The sequence below is a fragment of the Dipodomys ordii genome, unplaced genomic scaffold (assembly GCF_000151885.1).
Source record: "Dipodomys ordii isolate 6190 unplaced genomic scaffold, Dord_2.0 Scaffold31, whole genome shotgun sequence".
Lineage (NCBI taxonomy): Eukaryota > Metazoa > Chordata > Mammalia > Rodentia > Heteromyidae > Dipodomys > Dipodomys ordii.
The window spans coordinates 5,433,317-5,454,774 of record NW_012267247.1 but is presented as its reverse complement, the minus strand read 5'-3'; the positions used below and the strand labels follow the sequence as shown (position 1 = coordinate 5,454,774).

Genomic DNA, 21,458 nt, shown 5'->3' with positions numbered 1-21,458 from the left:
AGTGCCACTTCTGGCTTTTTTCTTTTTGCTTATGTGGTGCTGAGGAATTGAACCCAGGGCCTCATGCATGCAAGGCAAGCGCTCTACCACTGAGCTACTTTCCTAGCCCCCTAAGAATGTTTAAAAAAAAAACAACAAAAAACCCTGTTGGGGCTGAGAATGTGGCTTAGTGGTAGAGGGCTTGCCTATCGTGCATAAAGTCCTGGGTTCGATTCCTCAGTAGCACATAAACAGAAAAAGCTGGAAGTAGCACTGTGGCTCAGGTGGTAGAGTGCTAGCTTTGAGCAAAACCAGCTCAGGGACAGTGCCCAGGCTCTGAGTTCAAGCCCCAGGAATGATAAATTAAAAAAAAAAAAAATGTGTCTAGCTGGTTTTTAGTGGCTCATGTCTGTAATTGTAGATACTTGGGAGGCTGAGAGTTTGAGGACTGAGGTTCAAAGCCAGCCTAGGCAGGAAAAGTCCATGAGACTCTTATCTCCAATTAACCACTAGAAAACTAGCACTGTGGCTTAGGTGGTAGAGTGCTCACCTTGAGCTGAAGAGCACAGGGACAGCGCCCAGGCCCAAAATTCAAGCCCCACAACCATTAAAAAAAAAAAGTATCTATTTCTCCACTATGTTGAAAGAAGTAGACTATGTATCAATTTGCTTCCTTTTTATCATACACTAACTTTCTTAGTAACTTAGACTAGAAATCCTTGAATATTCAATCCATCTTTCCTGTATATCCAGCTAGCTTCTGAGTTATTTCTTTATCTTTTCTATTTGTCCTGATTCCCACCAGTATCATTGTAGTTAAAACTCTCATCACTTATCTGTACTTTAAAACTTTTTGTTGGCAATCCTAGGGTTTCAATTCATGGCCTTGAAGTTGCTATGTTGATGCTCCACCACTTAAGCCACACCTCCAGCTCTGCTTTTTGATGGCTATTTTGTGCTGAAGCTGGTCTCAAATCTTGATCCTCCAGATCTTAGTCTCCTGAGTAGCTAAGATTACAGGTGTGAACCATCAACATCAGAATTATAGAAGATTTTTTAATAAGCATCTCAATTTTAAGCCCTTCTTCACTCCGACTACCCTACCATTTTGTATTTTGAGACAGGTTCTTACTGTGTAGCCCAGGCTGGCCTCAAAATCTCAATTCTCCAGCCTCAGCCTTGTTTCTCTCCTTTGTGTTTTACAATTCAGGGGTTATTGATACTCTTGGAAGGCTCAGAATCAGAGGACTGTGGTTCAAGGCCAGTCTGGGTAGAAAGGTTTGAAAGATCCCCTAAAATCCAGAAGTGGGCACAGTGGTGCTTGCCTGTCATCTTAAACTATGTGAGAGAATGAGATTGGGAGGACTGGGGCTTTAGGTCAGCTTTGGCTGAAAACTATGTAAGACGCCGTGTCTGCAGGGGGAGGGAAGAGAGGGGGGAGGTTGGATGTGATGGTGTATGCCTATCAACTATGGGAAACAAGGGTGGATCAAGATTCAGGCAGGCACTAAAATGCTACTCCAAAAATAACCAGCCAAAAAAAAAAAAAAAACAAGACCAGAGGAGTAACTTAATGGGAGAGCACCTGCCTAGCAAGCACCAGGTCCTGAGTTCCAACTCTAGCACTGCCAAAAAAGTTATCAAATGATAATAAGGTGCCAGTGACTGATGCTCATAATCCTAGCTACTTGGGAGGCTAAGAACAGGAGAGTTAAGATTCCAGGCCAGCCCAGGCAGAAAAGTACATGAGATTCAATCCTCACAGAGGGAAACTGGAAATAGTAGGGGGCATCAGTGATCCCAGGAAACCTAAAATAGGTAGAATATGGCTCAAGTACACACCTGAGCAAAATTACCAGTGGAAAAATAAGTTTGGAGGTGAAGCTAAGCAGTATAACAAGTGAGAAGTCCTAAATTCAAACCTTGGTACCACCAAATGGCAGGTGGGAGTCTTTTGCCTCAGCCTCATTGCTTCTGCGCTTCACAATTCAAAAGTTATGTCTAAAGGTACAAATGAGATTTTGCACCACTGAACTACTTTAAATATCTAGTTGAAATTTCATACAAGGTAGTCCACAATCACACCAATCCAGTTTAAAAACAAACAAACTCTTTTTTGCAACCATGTTTTCCTTAACACATTCCTCTCTAACCACCTTACTCCCTAAATTATGCTCATATACTACTCTGTATTTCTTGCTGTTCTCTTGCAGTTGAAGTTATCTTCACTCTTATCCTTTTCACTCATTTAAATCTAAACCAACCTGAAAAGCTGTTTAAATGCCTTTTCCCACTTTTGCTTTCCTGTATTTAAGTGAATCCATTTATTCTCTATATCCCATTAACATTTTGCAACTGTACGAAAATAAGGCAAGACAGAATAGGAGTATCAGTTTTGGAATCAGGCATTGTAATTCTATTAAATGTACACTGCTGCTGCATCATTAAGTTTAAGTACTATTAAGCTGCTGACATGTGTACATAGTTCTCACAAAACTGTCGTAAAGGGACCACACAGAATAAAACAATTGGCTACAGTGACAAAAGTAATTGTGTCTGTGTGTGTATATGTGTGTGTGTGTGTGCATACGCACACACCAATATATGGAGCTTGAACTCAAGGCCTCAAGCTCTTGCTTGTCTATGCTCAAAACTGGTGCTCTACTTCCAGCTTGGAGATACGTCTTGAGGATTTGTCTGCTCTAGCTAGCTTCAAACTTTGATCTTTACATCTCAGACTTCTGAGTAGCTACTACAAGCATAAGCCACCAGTACTCTGCCAAAACTAAACAATTATTAACTTAAAGTAGGTATTAAATATTTACTGCCAAAACAACAACATATCAAGGAAAAAGTAAACACTCAACAGGAACTAGGAATATTTCTCAATATTCTATGTGAAAATAATATTTGAAATTTCTGTTAAAAATTTTTCAATGTTCTATTTGAAAATATATGCCTATACAGTACTAGAGATTTAACTAACTAGTACCTTTGTTCATTTCTTTTTTTTTTTTTCCGGGTCCGGTCGTGGGGCCTGAACTCTGGGCTTGGGCGCTGTCCCTCAGCTCTTCAGCTCAAGGCTAGCGCTCTACCACTTAAGCCACAGCGCTACTTCTGGCTTTTTTCTTTTTTCTTATGTGGTGCTGAGGAATCGAACCCAGGGCCTCAAGCATGCAAGGCAAGCACTCTACCACTGAGCCACCTTCCCAGCCCTCTTTGTTCATTTCTTATAATCAAACTATACTAATTTCTTTTCTTTTTGCTGGTCGTGGGGCCTGAACTCTGGGCCTGGGTGCTGTCCCTTAGCTCTTCAGCTCAAGGCTAGTGCTCTACCACTTGAGCCACAGTGTCACTTCCAACTTTTTCTGCTTATGTGGTGCTGAGGAATCAAACCCAGGGCCTCATTATGCAAGGCAAGCACCCTACCATTGAACTACCTTCCCAGCCCCTACTAATTTCTTCTATTCAGCTTTTTTTTCTTTTTTGGTGCCAGTCCTGGTGCTTAAACTCAAGGCCTGGGTGCTAGCCCAGATTGCAGGTTAAAGCCAGCCTTGGCAAGAAAGTCCACAGACTTTTTTTTTTTCTGTCCTTCATCTCTTCGGTTCAAGGCTATCACTCTACCACTTGAGCCACAGAGCCACTTCTGGTTTTCTAAGTGGTTTATTAGAGATAAAAAGTCTCATGGGCTGTTCCTGCTCGGGCTGGCTTTGAACCGAGATCCTCATATCTCAGCCTCCAGAGCTGCTAGAATTACAAGCGTGAGCCAGCAGTGCCAAGCTCAAGACTCTGATCTCCAATTAACAATTAGAAAATTGAAGTAGTGCTGTAGCTCGAAGTGATAGAGGATTAGCCTCTAGCACTTAGTGCTCAGGGACCAGCCAGGCCCAGGATTCAAAGGACAGGACCAGCTTAAAAAAGACAATCAAGGACTGGGAAGTTGGCTCAGTGGTAGAGCGCTTGCCTTGCATGCCTGAGGCCCTGGGTTCGATTCCTCAGCACCACATAAGCAAAAAGAAAAAAGCCAGAAGTGGCACTGTGACTCAAGTGGTAGAGTGCTAGCCTTGAGCTGAAGAGCTGAGGGACAGCGCCCAGGCCCAGAGTTCAGGCCCCATGACTGGACCAAAAAACAAACAAACAAACAAAAAAGACAATCAAACCCTGTTACAGGGTCATGCTAGCAGAAGTGGTGAAACTTTTTCCTGATAAGGCCATTAGGAAGTTTATAAGATCATTTTCAGGCCGTACAAAAATTATCAATACAGCCACAGGGAACAAAGGCAGCCAAAAAGAAGCATTATGTATATATCTCAAATGGTTTTGCATGCTTCATATGAATTGACAGGGTTGGAAACCTGTTCTAGAACATAATAAACTAGAAACTACTTTGCTAAGAAAATGGTAATACCTTAATAATTTAATCCTAGGGATCTTTACATTAACAAATGTGTGGGCTGGGAAGGTGGCTCAGTGGTAGAGTGTTTGCCTTGCATGCCTGAGGCCCTTGGTTCGATTCCTCAGCACCACGTAAGCAGAAAAAAAAAAAAAGCCGAAAGTGGCGCTGTGGCTCAAGTGGTAGAGCGCTAGCCTTGAGCTGAAGAGCTGAGGGACAGTACCCAGGCCCAGAGTTCAGACCCCATGACTGGACCAAAAAAAAAAACAAAAACAAAAAAAAGTATGAAACATTAAAGAACAGAGGAATTTTTCTATCAACATTCTTCTTGATGCAGAAAATTCTGTTAATTTTATTGGAAAAACACTGTATTAACAAAGGCAATAACACAAAAACACAAGGTCAATTCTAAAAGTTTTATATTTCCAACAATACAACAATAGAACACAGGTTCCCTTACCTCATCATCATCATCAGAATCATTCCCAAACACTGATGGTTTTTGCAAAACACGGTGTAACTGCTGTGTTTTCTTTGGCAAAATAAGCCCATACCTGCATATTTGTTTTTGAAATAGAAATCACACATTATCTTTAAATGTTAAAAAGATATCCACTACTTCTTCCAGATAAAGCTACCAAGTCAAAACAAGTCAAGTAACCTATGAATTCATAACAGACTTCCTGAATTTTCAGTCACCTCAAAATTCAAATAGTTTTATAATTATTACTGATTTATTTTGTGGATATGGATCAAAACTCAAATACCATTTTTCACCAAGAACAGCCCATGAAGCGTTCAGAAATGTCTCAGATGGTAAAGTGACCAAAACGTTGTCTTTTTTTTAAACACCCATGGGTGCAAAGCTTAGTTCCACTCCCTTAAAAAACTGAAGTGCAAATTATCCTCTTGGTTCAATCAGTCAAAACAACGGCTTGGCTCCCGCCCAGTGTACTTACATCTGATAAGAAGTTATGAGATAATGTAACCCACAACAAATTTTAAAAGATTAACTGAGAAATCCAAATAGCCAAGGAGAAAGTCCCTAGTGAAGAGTTTTTATTAAGTTCACTTTTTTTTTTTTGGTCTTAGAACAACTAAGAACCACCACATCAGATTCAGCTCGTTGAGGATCTCACGTTTTGGCCTTTAAGACTTCACGGGGAAGCCTCATCAAAAGTTAGGGAGCGGATCAAGAACGTAGAGGATTTGTCTCTTTTGACGACAGCGTACACACCCCCAAAACGGCCTCTAAGCCTACCCCGTTCAGTGGCGTCTCATCACATTTCCTAAGAGGTGAAGGGAGGGAGGAGGACCGAAGTGAGGCCTGGAGCCTCTGCCTGGGAGAACGAGGAAGGCCTCTAGGGTAACAAACAGCCATGTCTCTCTTCTCAGGGCCCCTGAGAGCAGCCAACCGGGGAGAAACTCAAGCGCGGGGTAGGAAGCAAGACTGAGGGGCCTCAGACCGAGCTTTTGGAAAATAGAAAAGTCTCGCTCTCTGCCCCTCAGCCTAACTTCCTTTCTTTCCTCACAAGTTTCTCCCTCAAACTTCAGACTTCCATCCTGGAAGGCGTCTGGGGGAGGGGAGCCTAGGTGGTTCGGGATCCTCGCCTGGTCCCGTCTCTCTCCCTGACGACAGAGCCCCTTCACTGGCAGCGCACTTTTAACTCCACAGTCAAAGACCACAGTGGCCGTGGCCTCTCCTTCCCCAGCCTAACCCTAACTCCCCGCATCACTCACTGCCTGCCCGGAATCGCCATCTTGGTCCCGTCTCCGCTGAACGTGGCTGGCGCTTGACGTGATGTCGACGTCGATGTCGTCACGTAAAGTCTCGCGCGACTCTGAGCGGCGCGGAGCCGGCTCAGCGGTGAGCGTTGACGCGGAGCTGATACCGTCACACTCGCGGCAGCTGGGTCTTGTTTGGGTTTTGTTCCGGACCGGGCTGCCTAGCCGCGAGTGGGAAGAAAGGCGTGAGCGAAGGCTAGCCTGGTGGTTCGCGGAGTGTGTTCCGGGGATTTCCAGCGGCGGGTCACCGGAGATAGGGTTATAATGGAAAATTCTTAAGTACACCCTGGCAGAACTGGAAACTTGGGGCGGGGGGGGGGGCAGAGCCTTGCAATGTCCTTTCTATTCCTTTCCTCTTCCCTCCCCCCCACTCTTCCTTTTCTCCTCCTCCCTCCCCCTCCCCTCTACCCCTTCTCCCTCTCTCTTTCTGGTGTTGGTCCTGGGACTTGAATTTAGGGCCTGGGCGCTTGTCCCTGCGGGTTCTTGTTTGTTTCCTGTTTGTTTACTCACAGATCCTGCTTTTTAATGTTTAATTGGAGGTAAAGAGATTTAACTGCCCTGGCTGGCTTCAAACTGAATGAAATCCTCAGACCCCAGCCTCCTGAGTAGCTAGGATTGCAGGAGGGAATCACCAGCGCCCAGACTCCAATATGTTTTTTGTTTTGTTTTGTTTTTGTCGGTTGTGGGCCTGAACTCTGGGCCTGGGCGCTGTCCCTCAGCTCTTCAGCTCAAGGCTAGCGCTCTACCACTTGAGCTACAGCATCACTTCCGGTTTTTCTAGTGGCGATTAAAGTCTCACAGACAGCGGGACACCGGTGGCTCACGCCTGTGATCCTGGCTTCTCAGGAGGCAGAGATCTGAGGATCGATCGCGGCTCAAAGCCAGCCCGGGCATAAGTACATGAGACTCTTATCTCCAATTTAAAAAACCACTAAAAAACCGGAAGTGCCGCTGTGGCTCAAGTGGTAGAGTGCTTGCTCTGAGCTGAAGAACTGAGGGACAGCGCCCAGGCCCAGAGTTCAAGCCCCATGACCGACCAAAAAAAAAAAGTCTCACGGACTTAACTGCCTGGGCTGGCTTTGAACCATGATCTTCAGATCTCAGCCTCCTGAGTAGCTAGGATTACAGGCGTGAGCCACCGGCGCCCCGCTCCAATATGGTTTTTAATTTAGCCTTATCAATTTTGTTTTCCTTCTGAAACATTCAGTGTAACTGGCTGAGGGTGATTAAGCAGAAACAAAAATCAATGAGCTAATATAAGTAACTCATTAGGAGGAGATAAATTCCTAGAAATAATATTGTTCACCGTATCACTGGGTATAGTCATCAAGTTCAGATGTGATGTTCAGGCTAGTCCTGAGCAAATGATCCTTCTGTTTCAGCTACTATGCAATACCCAACCTAGTTTATATTTTTAACTGGAGTCATCTGCACACCTAGCCATCTGTGCACCCACACACTAACTACACATTTCAAGTTATTCTTTGGACCACCCTAAGGGATCGGTTCAATTACAAAATAGAGAATGTTAAAAATCTTTAGAGCCTCATTTCATTTCTACCAGTTTGTTTTGTGTTTTTCTTTCTTGGCCTTGCTGAAGAGAATCTTACAGTTTCCTGCTTGGGCTAGCTTTGAATCAGGAGCTGCCTGAGTAGTTGCATTCAGGCTTGAGTCACCAGTGCCCAGCCTTTTTTGCATGGTTATTTTGGATTAGTTTGGTTTTGTTTTTTGTTTTGCTGGTCCTGGGGCGTGACCTCAGGGCCTGGCTGCCTTTGCTGAGCCTCTTTGTGCTCAAGGCTAGCACTCTACCACTTGAGCCACAGGCCACTTCCTGCATGGTTATTTCGGAGATGGAATCTCACACTTTTCTTTGGTCTGACTTCAAACCTCTATCCTTTGAATCCGCCTCCTTGAGTAGCTAGGATTGTAGGCATGAACCACTGTACCCAGTTTATAGTTATTCCTGTATATTTTTTCACTTTTTCTGGAGTGGAAAAGAAATTGGAGGGCTGGAAGCATGGTTCCAGCAGTGGAATGTCTTAACAAGTTGGAAGCTCTGATTTAAAACCTCCTCCCCGCCACCTCCACCCCCAATAACTGTTGATACCACACGCGTAGATTTCAAAGAGAGAATTATAGTAAATACAGTTGAGGGTGTGTACTCTGTCTTTGGTTTCATTCATAAACTTTCTTATCTGGACCTCAGTATGTACTACTTTGATTTGATTTTTCGTTGGTCCTGAGGCTTGAACTCTGGGCCTAGGCACTGTCCCTGAGCTCCAGCTGAAGGCTAGTGCTCTACCATTTGAGCAACAGTGCCAATTCAGGTTTTCTGATGGTTAATTGGAGATAAGAAACTCATGGACTTTCCTGCCCAGGGTGGCTTTGAACCCTGATCCTCAGATCTCAACTTCTTGAGTAGCTAGGATTATAGGCATCCAGCTTAGTATGTCCTAGTTTTTTTTTTTTTTGTGACTTTTTATGTTGGTTGGTTGGAGGTACTGAAAATTCAACTCTGAGTTTTATGCTTGTTGAGCAAGTACTCAAGCACACCTCCAGCCCTTTTGCTTTTTAGGTATTTTTCAGATAGGCTCTTGAGCTTTTGCCTGGGCTGGCTGCAAACAGTGATGCTCCTACCTACCCCTCTCTGGTAGTTGTAATTTCAAGCATTCCCCCACCACATACAGCCTAAGATTCTTTGTTGCAACAGCTTCACATATCCAGTACTCAAAGACCACATAGAGGCCCCCTTTTGGAGACTTCCCTGGAGCCTTACCAGTCCTGGTAACAGTGGGATTGGAAAATGCTGTGGTTTCACTAAACGTGTACAATAGGAGGACTCAACTATAGCTTATGTTACTTTGCTTAAAATAAGAATAAGTTATAAAAATAATGCCCCTGCTCAGGGCTGTCTATCTTGCTTAATTAAAAAGAGTGAATGGGGGGGCTGGGAAGGTGGCTTAGTGGTAGAGTGCTTGCCTTGCATGCATGAGGCCCTGGGTTCAATTCCTCAGTACCACATATGCAGAAAAAGCGGGAAGTGGAGCTGTGGCTCAAGTGGTAGAGCGCGAGTCTTGAGCTAAAGAGCTGAGGGACAGCGCCTAGTCCCAGAGTTCAGGCCCCATGACTGACAAAAAAGAAAAAGTGAATGGGGAAGTCTGGCACTGGTGGTTCATTCCTAGCCACTCAGGAGATTGAGAGCAAAAAGATCTCAGTTTGAGGCCAGTCTTGCCAGAAAAGTTTGTGAGACTCTATCTCAAACTAAGCAGCAAGCCACTTGAGGCTTGGCTCAAGTGGCATCACACCAGCTTAACAAGTGTGAGGCCATCACCAGGATTTTTTTTTTTGGGGGGGGGGGTCCCGTCGTGGGGCCTGAACTCTGGGCCTGGGCACTGTCCCTCAGCTCTTCAGCTCAAGGCTAGCGCGCTACCACTTGAACCACAGTGCCACTTCCGGCTTTTTCCTTATGTGGTGCTGAGGAATTGAACCCAGGGCCTCCGGCATGCAAGGCAAGCGCTCTACCACTGAGCCACCTTCTCAGCCTCAGCATGATTTCTTTGTGTGTATTTGTATCAGTTGTGCGACTTGAACTCTGGGCTTGGGCACCATCCCTTAGCTCTTCAGATTTCATCAGGATTTTTTTCTAAAGGTGCAGGCAGAATTGTTAACACAGAATTACCTTAGGGACAGCTCAATATCCTGGATAATGATTTTTTTCACTTGAATTCTGTACTCTTAAATTGCCTTTTAAAAATTATATGTTGCAGCTGGCTGCTGGTGGCTCACACCTATAATCCTAGCAATTTAGGAGGCTGAGATCTGAGGATCATGGTTCAAAGCCAGCCCGGGCATGAAATTCTGTGAGACTCTGATCTCCATTTAGCCACCAGAAAACAGGAAGTGGCACTGTGGCTCAAGTGGTAGAGCACTAGTCTTGAGCTGAAATGCTCAGGGACAGTGCCCAGACCCAGAGTTGAAGCCCCAGGACCAACCAAAAAACAAAAACAAAAATATGTTGCATGGGGCTGGGAAGGTGCCTCAGTGGTAGAATGCTTGCCTTGCATGCATGAGGCCCTGGGTTCTATTCCTCAGCACCATATGAGCAGAAAAAACCAGAAGTGGCACTGTGGCTCAAGTGGTAGAGCACTAGCCTTGAACTGAAGAGCTCAGGGACAGCACCCAGGCCCAGAGTTCAAGCCCCACTACCAACTAAAAAAAAAATTATATGTTGCAGCTCATTGTGGGAATATGAACAATCAAGGAGTAAAGAAGTCCCTGTGTGCTTTCAATCAAGTTATTCAATGAGACAATATGTTCATCTTTGAATTCCTGGCTCCTGTTTCTCCTGTCTTGGTTCTTTTCTACCTCATCTTAGCCTTGATTTGGCAAGCAGTCAAGTTTAATTCAGAGAGCTGCAAGCTGGAGAATCAGAGTTTAGTGGAACAAAATGTGACTGTCGAGGGGTGCCTTATCAGTTGGAAACTGTAAGCAGTCTAAGCTTAGACAATAGATGGAGAAGAGCTAGAATATGGCTAACCACGAGATCAAATGCCTACCATGTGTAATTACTCCTGCTTAAGGCAACTACTGTGTCAATTGAGAGGTCTTATGATAAGGATTATGTAGGAGAGAGTAAGAACCCAGAGTTGTAGTTCATTTTCAACAACTGCATTTGTTCACCCTTTGTCCCTCCATTTATGTGTCTCCTTCCTCCCTTTAACCTCCCAAAGACAGATAAATGAATAAGACAAAAAGAAAACAAAACAAAAAAAAACAACCCTTGTTTCCATTTCAGAGGTGGGATTTTAAGGGAGTTGGATTTCATAAACCTCATGTATGAAAAGGAAATTCTCTGAATTAGCGGGTTAGGGGAAGTTTGGGAAAACTGATTGATGGATCATATTTAAAGGGAATAAGAAGCCAATCATAGAAGACCACATACTACGTGAATCCATTTATGTGACATGTCCACATAGGAAAACCCATAGAGCAAACAGAATATTCATGGCTTCCTAGAGCCATGCTGCTGATGGATGTCAAGTTCTTATGGGATTGGTGAAAACATTCTAAAATGGACTACTGCAATGTTTGTTCAGCTCTGTGAACACAAATACCATTGAATGACACATGTCAGATGGGTCAGTTGTAAGGTATATAAAATATTTCAATAAAGCTGTTAAAAGAGCCAGTAGAAATTGCTTCTTTATTTTTATTTTTTCTTATGGTACTGGGGATCAAATGCAGGGCCTTGCACATGACAAGTACCTTAAATAAGCTATAGCCCCAGATCCTGGGGTATTTTTGAGATTCCATTGTCATTTTTTGAAATATGTTGTCCCTGATACATGGAGAGGCATAATTATAAAAGAAAGTAATTTGGATAGTCTATATTGCTACCCTAACATGCTTTGGGAAAAGATCCAGTAAAAATCCAAGTCTCTAAGCTTCTAAAGCATATATGTTAGTCAACAAATCTGCTAAATGGATTTAGAGGTTTGTAAAATAATTTAGATACTATCTCTATTGCACTTATCATTTTTAGCCAGTTATGGGGCTTGAACTCTGGGCATGGGCACTGTCCTGAGCTCTTCAGTTTAAGGCACAAGCTTAAGAGACCCACAGCGCCACTAAGAATCTTACAGGCTTTCCTGCCCAGGCTGCTTTGAATCTTGATCCTCAAATCTCAGCCTCCTAAGTAGCTAGGATTACAGGTGTGAGCCACCACTGCCCAGCTTCTCTATTGCATTTTTCATCAAGAATAAATAACATCCCGTGTTCGCTTCGGCAACACATATACTAAAATTGGAACGATACAGAGAAGATTAGCATGGCCCCTGCGCAAGGATGACACGCAAATTCGTGAAGCGTTCCATATTTTCTGATGAAGTCACTTACCCTGTTCATTTCAGTGTGTGACAATAAATAAGTTATTGTAAGCAAAAAAAAAAAAAGAATAAATAACATCCCTTCACTGGAAAAGTAAACTCTGGGTGTTTGTTAAGGGACAGCATTTTATTTGAATGATGGTTAAATCAATTCAACCTTTGGGGTTGGCCATTTCACTTGAAAGTAGTTGGAACGGTAGTGGTTCTTAGACTCAGAGAGATGTCTGGGCTAGTGGCAAGGTTAATAAGGCAGAAATTAGAACAAGCTAGATGCACCCTGCTTCTTACTAGTTGTTGCAGCTGGGCAGTTTGCTCACTCCTTGGGCCTGTTCCCCCATATATATATAAATGGAGATTGCTTCAGGACTACCTGCTTGACAGATTAATGAGAGGATCAAGTGAGCTAGTATGTAAAATACTTCAAACAAGTTAAACTGCTATGAAAACGGATTCTATCATTAAGCTATAGGTCATTTTGTTAACTTCATTCCCATGATTAACTGTTAAAAACAATTAATCTGTTTAAACAGTTAAGCTGAGCATTGGGGGTTCACACCTGTAATTAATTCTAGCTGCTCACCAGGCTTAAGGTTCAAAGCCAGCCCTAGCAGACTAATTTGTGATTCACTTACCTCCAATTAACTTGTAAAAAGCCTGAGCTGTGGAGGCATGGCTCAAGTGATAGAGCACGAGCTTTGAGTGAAAAAGCCAAGTGGAGATGTGAGGCCCTGAGCTCAAGCCCTGGTTCCAGCAACAAAACAAAATTTAGCATTCTACAAAATTCTTCCTTACTGCTTAAAATGCCATTTTTATTCATAGTGAACTCTTTATAAGCTTGTTCTGAAGCCATCAGGATATATGGTTATCAGTTTAATATCACAAAAACATTGTTTTCTAGATATGCTGCAAATGCCCGAAAATGCACTTCTCCAAATATGAAATGGGCTGATAAGTAGAATTGGGCCTCAGATCCTTGGAGATATGAGGCCTGGTAATAACACCACCACCTTATCAGAAAAGGTTAAAAGAGACTGCCAATCTCCAATTATAAGATGTCTGCAACACATCACATTTTGTCAACCTAATAAAAAATATTAATTTCCCAAATTTTTATTAAAAAATGGACTCAGATATTGTGAAGATGAAATCTCACAACAGAGTAGTAGTAAGTTTGTCACAATAACAAGCTTTAAGCAATCATAATTTCTTTTGTACTTTTCAAATTTGAGGGGGTTTTTGGTCATGTAAAAAAAGCTGTTTTCTTTTTTCTGTGAATCACAAACTTTTTTTTTTTGGTCGGTCATGGGGCTTGAACTCAGCCTGGGTGCTGTCCCTCAGCTCTTCAGCTCAAGCTGAGTGCTCTACCACTTGAGCCAAAATGCCACTACAAACATCTTTCCAGAAGAATTAGTTTTCATTTGAAGGACTTTTTTTGGGGGGGGGGAGGGTTCGGTCATGGGGCCTGAATTCTGGGCCTGGGCGCTGTCCCTCAGCTCTTCAGCTCAAGGCTAGCACTCTACCACATGAGCCACAGCGCCGCTTCCAGCTTTTTATTTTTGCTTATGTGGTGCTAAGGAATCGAACCCAGGGCCTCAGGCATGCAAGGCAAGTTCTCTACCACTGAGCTACCTTCCTAGCCCCTCATTTGAAGGACTTTTAAGGAAAGGGAAAGAGAATGGAGGGATGGGAGCAAGGGGGGAAATGGTGTTGGTATTCAGTTAAGTCTGAAAAATTAGAAAAACAATTCTAAGTCTGTTTCTTAAAATCTTTATTATTTGGCACTAAATACTCCCATCTTCCTTTACTTTGGACCTTCAAAAAAGAAAAAAAGATAAAACCACTCTATCCACCAAATCACCTCATGGCAGATACAAAGCTTAAACTAAAAAGGAACTTTCAAAATATATTCTAGAACACACTTAAATATGTTACTGGTTATGGTGACCGTAAGTGGTTACTTTACATAAAATTTCTCCTTAGGTAGCACTTGTGCTTTTAGAAAGTGCTGACATAAATGTCTATGAGAAGATGTCTGTGCAGCCTTCCTTTCTGTTGAAAATATTTTATAATTAACCAACAACACTGAACATGATCAAAGCATCCTAAATGCTGTACCAAGTCCATTAACTAGTCACTGCCATTTCTAACTATGTTTGATTTTTCACTCCTGCAGGGCAAGGGAGGTGTAAAGCCATCATTTGCTTTTTTCTTTAGGTCTATGAGAGCCAAACAGATGTGAATCCAGTGGTATAAGAGCTCAATGACAATATTACCTAATTCCCATATTTGGATACGAGAATGACCTGCAGCAAGAAACAAACAAACAGAAATTAGTGTGGATAATTTGGTGCTTTCATTATTAAAGTAGTAAGTTCTAGCCCAGTGCTTGAGGCTCACACTTGTGATTCTAGCTACTCAGAAGGCTGATATCTGAGAATTGTGGTTCAAAGCCAGCCTGACCAGGAAAGTCTATGAGACTCTTTATCTCCAACTAACCACCAAAAAGCCAAAAATGGAGCTGTGGCTCAAGTAGTACAGCACTCGCCTTGAGAATGGAAAAAAAGCTCAGAGACAGCACCCAATCCCTGAGATAAAGCCCCCAGGACCACACATTCACACAAAATATAAGCTCTAATATTACAGTTTAACTTCATTAAATATATTTTGGATGAAAACCACAGCAGAATTTCATCTAAATATGTAATTATAAGAAAGTAGGTAGATACATCTTGAATGTTCATATTAATGGAATACTACATAGCAGTTAGTGACTTATCAAGAAAATTATAGATAAATCTCATATATTGGACCCAAAAAGTATGGTATAGATTGTTATGTACATCTGGATACAATTTTCAAAAGTTTTAAAACCTGGAAAATAGTATTATACTGTTATGAATTCTAAAAACACAGAAAAGGAATAAATCATGCATGAAACTAATGCCAAATTGATAATACTATTATGTTGTTGTGGGAATATATAATGGGAACAGGAAGACATAAAAAAATTTTTTTGTGGGAGGGGTGCCAATCCTGGGCTTGAACACAAGCCCTAAGCACTATCCCTGAGTGTTTCTACTCAAGGCTAACATTCTACCACTTGAGACTCAGCTCTCCATTTCTGCATATTGGTAGTTAATTGGAGACCCAGGTCTTGCAGACTTTCCTGCCTGGGCTAGCTTTGAATCATGATCTTCAGATATCGGCCTCCTGAATAGCTTACTAGGATTAAGGTGTCAGCTACCAGTTGTTGTTTTTTTTTTTGTTGTTGTTGTTGTTTGTATGTGTATGTTGTATTTTGTCAGTCATGGGGCTTGAACTTAGTGGCTGAGCTTCTTTGCTCAAGGCTAGTACTCTACCACTTGAACCTCAGCTCCACTTCTGGCTTTTTGGTGGTTAACTAGAGATAAGAGCCTTACGGTTTCTTGCCTAGGCTGGCTTGGAACCTGGGTTCTCAGATCTCTGTCTCCTGAGTAGCTAGGAATAAAGGGTTGAGCCACCAGTGCCTGACTTATAAATGTTCTTTATTATGCTTTTTAAATACATATTTCACCACTATTTATTAAAAACCATAACACACATTCAACATCCTGATCTATTTTCTCTACTCAGTTTCGCAGAAACTATCACTTGCTGGAATGTAATAAGGGTTTGTCTCTAAAACATCTCTGGGAGGACACCCACCATGTGATCTCTCCTTCTCCAGGTAGTTTGTACATTTTCCTTCCAGTCTGGGCACCAACATACTAATAGAGAGTTCAATTTGGACTTGAGCAATCTGATGAATCTCGAGTGTGCCAGAATCTGTTTTCCAACTAGGGTGACTTTTGTAGAAATAGAGTTTCTAGATTAACAGATCTAGGGGCCCCAGTTGTAGAGGCTATAATAACTCTATTTCTTTAAAAATGTCTGAGACTAGTCAGGCATAGTGTGTAAGTTTTAACTATAAAGTCTATTCAATAGCTTATTAACAACCACAATTATCTACTAGACTTTAAAAACAATGTGTTTTCTTTCTCTGTCTTCTATCAACACAAAGAACAAGGTTCTTTTGCTTGAGTTAGATTTAGTCTGCCAGAAGTAGTTCTATGACAAAAGCTACAATATGTCATAGGAAAGGCACATAAAACATGGGAAATATTCATAAGTAAGTCTCCATTTTTATTTGAAGCCAACTTAAAACATGTGGATGTAATTAATTTTCCAAGATTCTCTCTAACACAAAGTCATTGTCTTTCTCCATTCAATGGTAAGTGTTCAACTAATGTTGAACTAAAATAACATTAAAGTGTAATTTAATTTGTTTTTTCAAATAATAAACATTTTTCCAGACTATAGCTCAATAACATTAGTGATGATATTGAATGAAAAACAAAAACAGATGCCAGTCATAAGAATACATAAAAAATACATCATTTATCTCATTTTATGGGCAATACTAGAGCAATCAAAATACATACTTAAAAGATTAAGGGTACCTTTGTCATAATCCCTCTTTTTACTAATTAGCTTTCTGGAAACCTTACAAGGTAATATTATAGATTTCCAAAGATCATTTTGATTATCTTAGTGTTCCAGGGTTACGAATCTAAATCACATAAAATATAAGTTCACCCTAGGAAAAGCCAGTCCTAATTTTTAAAGATAAAACAGGTCTGTGGCTTCCCCAGCTTTATTCTGCCTTTCCAGAGCCTATTAGGAACTCTGTTCCAATAATAGCATTGCCACGTTGGTTCTTCTTAGCTGAGCTTCAGCCAGCAGAGTTCTATCTGTAGCCATTATTAATCTGCAGCCATTACTAAGCTAGTCACCATCTCCATGGTGACTCAAGAACCTGAAGATGAGGAGTGAGGTTGCTTTCTTTCATAAGCTCTTGTTGCTTATTTCCTGCCTTATTATTGCCAGGGAAAAGAGCTCCAACAGTCTGGGAAGTGGTTCCTGTTCCCCTGTCCTTTACAGAGATGTTTGTGTTAATAAACACTCTAATGACTGATTTCTCCAAAGTAGCCTCCTGAGCTTTTGGGTTACACTTTAATGGTTGACTGTTACTGCCATCTTGTGGTGGACTGATGCCAGATATTTGCAGAGTAACACCAAAAAGTCTATTCGCACTGATTTAGCAATTATTTCAAATACATATTCTACTTTTATTTCTTTACTAATCACAAGAAATTATGCCTTTTTGGCTTTGGCCTATTAAAGCCTATGCTAAATTATTCAAATACATCTAAGCTATAAAAATTTCTGGGTCAACCTTTGAATCTGCTCAGGAATCTATTTAAAAAAAAACCCAACCCTTTATTAATGGTATTTTGTGGGTTCTAGTTTAATCACACTTTTAATTAAACAGGGAATTTATTGTGCTGGAACATGAGACTATAAAAAGGATGTTTTAAAATTAAAACTCCACTGTGGATCTCTGCTTTAACACTGAATTAATTAAACCAAATCCTTAGGGAATTGTACACAATTAGTAAAGATGGGCAAAGCAAAAAGAATGAGGTACTTAAGATTCAAGTTCAAAGCTAATGTGCAACTGCTCTTTCCAATTGCCTACTAACTAGAGATCATCAGCACTTCCTAAATACTCCTCTCCTTCATTAGCTCTTTCAATTTTAGTTCTTGTTTCTCTTGTGTCAAATTTCCTAAATCACTCCAAGATTAAATCACCTAATGTTACTGCCATGTACAAGGAGCTAACAGTCTGTTCAATAAGAGTATACAACCCACAAGGGTGGGGAGATCAGAAAAAGAAAAGAGGAGCACCATTATTTTGCTCCTACTCCTGTCTCCCCAGGGCTCCAACAGCCTCTATCCCCCTCCTCACTTTAACTGGTGACCCTGCTTCCAACATCACTGTAACAAACAGAAGCATTAAAAGACAACTGCCAGGCAGGTTTTGGTGGCTCACACCTATAATCCTAGTTACTCAGGGGGCTGAGATCTAAGAAGTGTATGTAGTTCAGAGCCAGCCTGGGCAGAAAACTTTGTGAGACTCCTACTTTCAATTAGCCAGCAAAAAGCCAGAAGTGGAGGTGTGGCTCAAGTGGTAGAGCACCAGCCTTGTGCAGAAAAAAGCAAGAAATAAAGGTCCTGAATTCAAGCCCTGGTGCCAGCATAAAAGAAGAAAAAAAGGAGGAGGAGGAGGAAGAGGATGAGGATGAGGAGCAAGAAGAGGAGGAGGAGAAGAAGGAAAAGGAGGAGGAGGAGGAGGAAAAGGAAGAGAAGGAGGAGGAGGAGGAGAAGAGGAATGACGATGACTCTAGTCTCAGAAGCACATCTACTTATGCATCTGAACCCACTTAATCTATCATATCATCTTAAGCCAGTTCCTCCACTGGTGAGCTAGATCCAGGGTAGTCATAAATTTATTGTCCAAAACTTGCATACAAGAGAGTAAAAGAGAACACTAACTGAGGTCACCAGAACTAGCAGAAGCTGGAACTGCTCCAAGGCAAACAGATGATAGTCAACAAGATCCCATCTAATCAGCTTGAAAGCATGGCTTCAGGGATTCATTATCTCCAACATGTCATCAGGCTTTCTATAGGAGTATCCCCCATCAGACTCTAATGTGCTATTCCCTCTCCTATCTTAAATACAACATTTTTGTCTTTCTTTTCTTGGCAGGACTTGGGTTGGTCTCAAACTCTCCTGCTTCCCCAAGCCTGCTGTGTGTGTGTGTGTGTGTGTGTGTGTGTGTGTGTGTGTGTGTGTGTAGTGGAGCTAAAACTCAGGGCCTGGGCATTGTCCCTTAAGCGTTTTTCGTCAAGGTTAGTATTCTACTACTTGAGCCACAGCTCCATTCCTGGCTTTTTCCTGGTTAAGTGGATGTAAGAGCCTCACAGACTTTTCCTGCCAGGGCTGGCATCAAATCCCAATCCTCAGATGAGCCACATGAGCCACACCACTCAACATTACCTTCCTTTTGTGTCAAAGCATTCAAAGAATTGTCTCTACTTGATCTCTTCTCCCTCCTTTGGGATATCATCAGTTTGACATCTCCAGCCTAGAGCTTGCTCCAAAATTCCAGAGTTACTCATCTTGTTACCTATTCACTTCCCCAGTTGGAGATCTAATAGATCTCTCAAACTTGGCTTGTCAGAATCAGAAGGCCTCATTCCCACCCTATCCCTCTCCTTAGCCTGCCTCGCCTACACTGTTCTCCAGCTCAGTCCATGACAACTCCATTTTTCCCAGCCATGAGTCAACCTTGGCTCCTCTGTTTTCTTCTGCATGCCATACCCACGCTGTCAAGATATATTCTGTTTTATGTTTTCAAATATACTATGTATACCATGACCACCCCCTTCCATATTCATGGGTGAATATGGAATCTGAATCCCTGTAACAGCTCCTCTGATTGGATTCATCACAGCGGCAGAGTGCTCCTTAAAGCATCTCAGGTCATGACATTCTTTTGCTACCGCTTCCTCTTTTTTTTTTTTTAAGATTCTTTATTAGCATATATTAATTGTACAAGAAGGGGTTTCACTGTGATGCTTCCATACATGCATACAGTGTACTCTATCAGCCTCACCTCCCTCCATCACTCTCCCTTATCCAGTCTCCCTTCTTCTGAAAACAATTCCAGCATCTTTTTCACACATGCATATAAAACACTGTGACCACATTTATCCCTGTTCACACTCTCAATTAGTGCCCTCCAACAGTATTTTTCCTTTTTTAAAGTAATTTTTTATTGATATTGATTACATAAATTTCACAAATTTCCTTTTCTTTTTATTGTATATCAATTCTGAAAACCTTTCTTAAAGCTCTCCTTTAGAATAGAAGGTAGGATTCCACAATAGTCTTTGAGACCCTCCTCAACTCAAGTAATATCTCAAAGAGGTGACACAGAAAGTCTTTGGACTATAGTAAACCAGACACAGTGGGAGAATACTACTCTAAAACCAGGAATGCAGGCATGTATACTGAATACTGAGATCCCCTGGGCTTCCCTCATTGGGCCTCTGAAACATTGGAAAATAGGTTGGCTCCTCTCCAGGCCAGGGTACTGGAAGAATCTCTTTAGACGAAGCTGACAGGCCAAGATGGAAAATCCAGAGGTTTAGATGTTGGAAGTCCATTTTCCTGCTCTTCCCCTGCCCCTCTTTCTGGAGGTGGTTCAGGGGATTGAAAGGCCTTCAGGGACATGAGCTGGCCCAAGCTTTTTTGTTCTTAGTTTGCTTTTTAGATAGGATCTTGTGCTTTTTACTGGGCCAGCCTCAGACTATATCATCCTTCCTCTGTCTCTTGAGTCACTTTTTTTTCCCTGGTAATACTGAGGTTTGATTTCAGGACCTCTTGCTTGCTAGGTAATGCTCTACCACTTGAACCATGGTCAAAGTCTCAGGCTGTCATTCTTAAATATAAACCCCTACAGGTGACAAGACATCTAAGAAGGAAAAAACCCTCTGAGACACAGAGACCCACATACTAAAACATAAAGGAGGAAGAGAAACGAAAGAGAGAGAAAAGACCAAGAAATAATTACCATCTTAGAAACTAAAATGTTTCCGGGCTGGGAAGGTGGCTCAGTGGTAGAGCTCTTGCCTTGCATGCATGAAGCCCTGGGTTCGATTCCTCAGCACCACATAAGCAGGAAAAAAAAGCCGGAAGTGGCGCTGTGGCTCAAGTGGTAGAGTGCTAGCCTTGAGCTGAAGAGCTGAGGGACAGCGCCCAGGCCCAGAGTTCAGGCCCATGACTGGACCCCCCCCCCCAAAAAAAAAAGAAACTAAAATGTGAAGAAACACAAAGCAAAGAGGGATGGCTGAAAGAATTTCACAAAGGGCAAAAAAGATGAAAAACGGAAAGAATTTTTTCAGTCAAACATAGAGCATTAGGTGTGCTAAGCAAGAGTTCTACTAGATAGGAAAAACAAAGGTTTTAAAGACTAAATTTAAGAGAGCCATTGAGTTACAAAGATGTGACATGAGCTACCACCAGCCTCTAGGATACCTTTGTGTAAATGAGACCCCCAGAGTGAATGCATGCTGGACACATAGCTTGTGAAGCAGGAAAAGATGCAAAGAGCAAGCAGACCAGCTTCAAGCTAACGTATGTAGTATGGGGAATGGAATCCTGGTTAGCTTTTGACCCCACTCATCTTAGGAGAACAGTGTGTATGTGTGTGTGTGTGTGTGTGTGTGTGTGTGTGTGTGTGTGTGTATGTGTGTGTGTGTATAAAACTTAAATTGCACAGCCTTCGGGCTGGAAAGGTGGCTCAGTGGTAGAGTGCTTGCCTTGCATGCATGAAGCCCTGGGTTCTATTCTTCAGCACCACATACGCAGAAAAAGCCAGAAGTGGCGCTGTGCCTCAAGTGGTAGAGCGCTAGCCTTGAGTTGAAGAGCTGAGGGACAATGCCCAGGCCCAGAGATCAGGCCCCATCACCACCACCACCAACAACAAC

General features: G+C 42.1%; 2 protein-coding genes across 2 annotated transcripts in view; both read right to left on the bottom strand.

The window, feature by feature from the left end:
• The window catches only part of Nsrp1 (nuclear speckle splicing regulatory protein 1), a 43,627-nt gene extending 37,421 nt beyond the window's left edge, over positions 1-6,206 (bottom strand). Inside the window, exons 1-2 of the mRNA XM_013016558.1 lie at positions 6,113-6,206; positions 4,833-4,926 (exon numbers count right to left, since the gene is read on the bottom strand). Coding sequence (XP_012872012.1) covers positions 4,833-4,926; positions 6,113-6,132 — 114 coding nt within the window. The 5' untranslated portion in view covers positions 6,133-6,206. The remainder of the gene's footprint in view (positions 1-4,832; positions 4,927-6,112) is intronic.
• A 7,832-nt stretch (positions 6,207-14,038) lies between these two features.
• Efcab5 (EF-hand calcium binding domain 5) overlaps positions 14,039-21,458 on the bottom strand; it is a 100,196-nt gene continuing 92,776 nt past the window's right edge. The window contains exon 23 of the mRNA XM_013016297.1: positions 14,039-14,345. Within this exon, the coding sequence (XP_012871751.1) occupies positions 14,170-14,345 (176 nt within the window). The 3' untranslated portion in view covers positions 14,039-14,169. The remainder of the gene's footprint in view (positions 14,346-21,458) is intronic.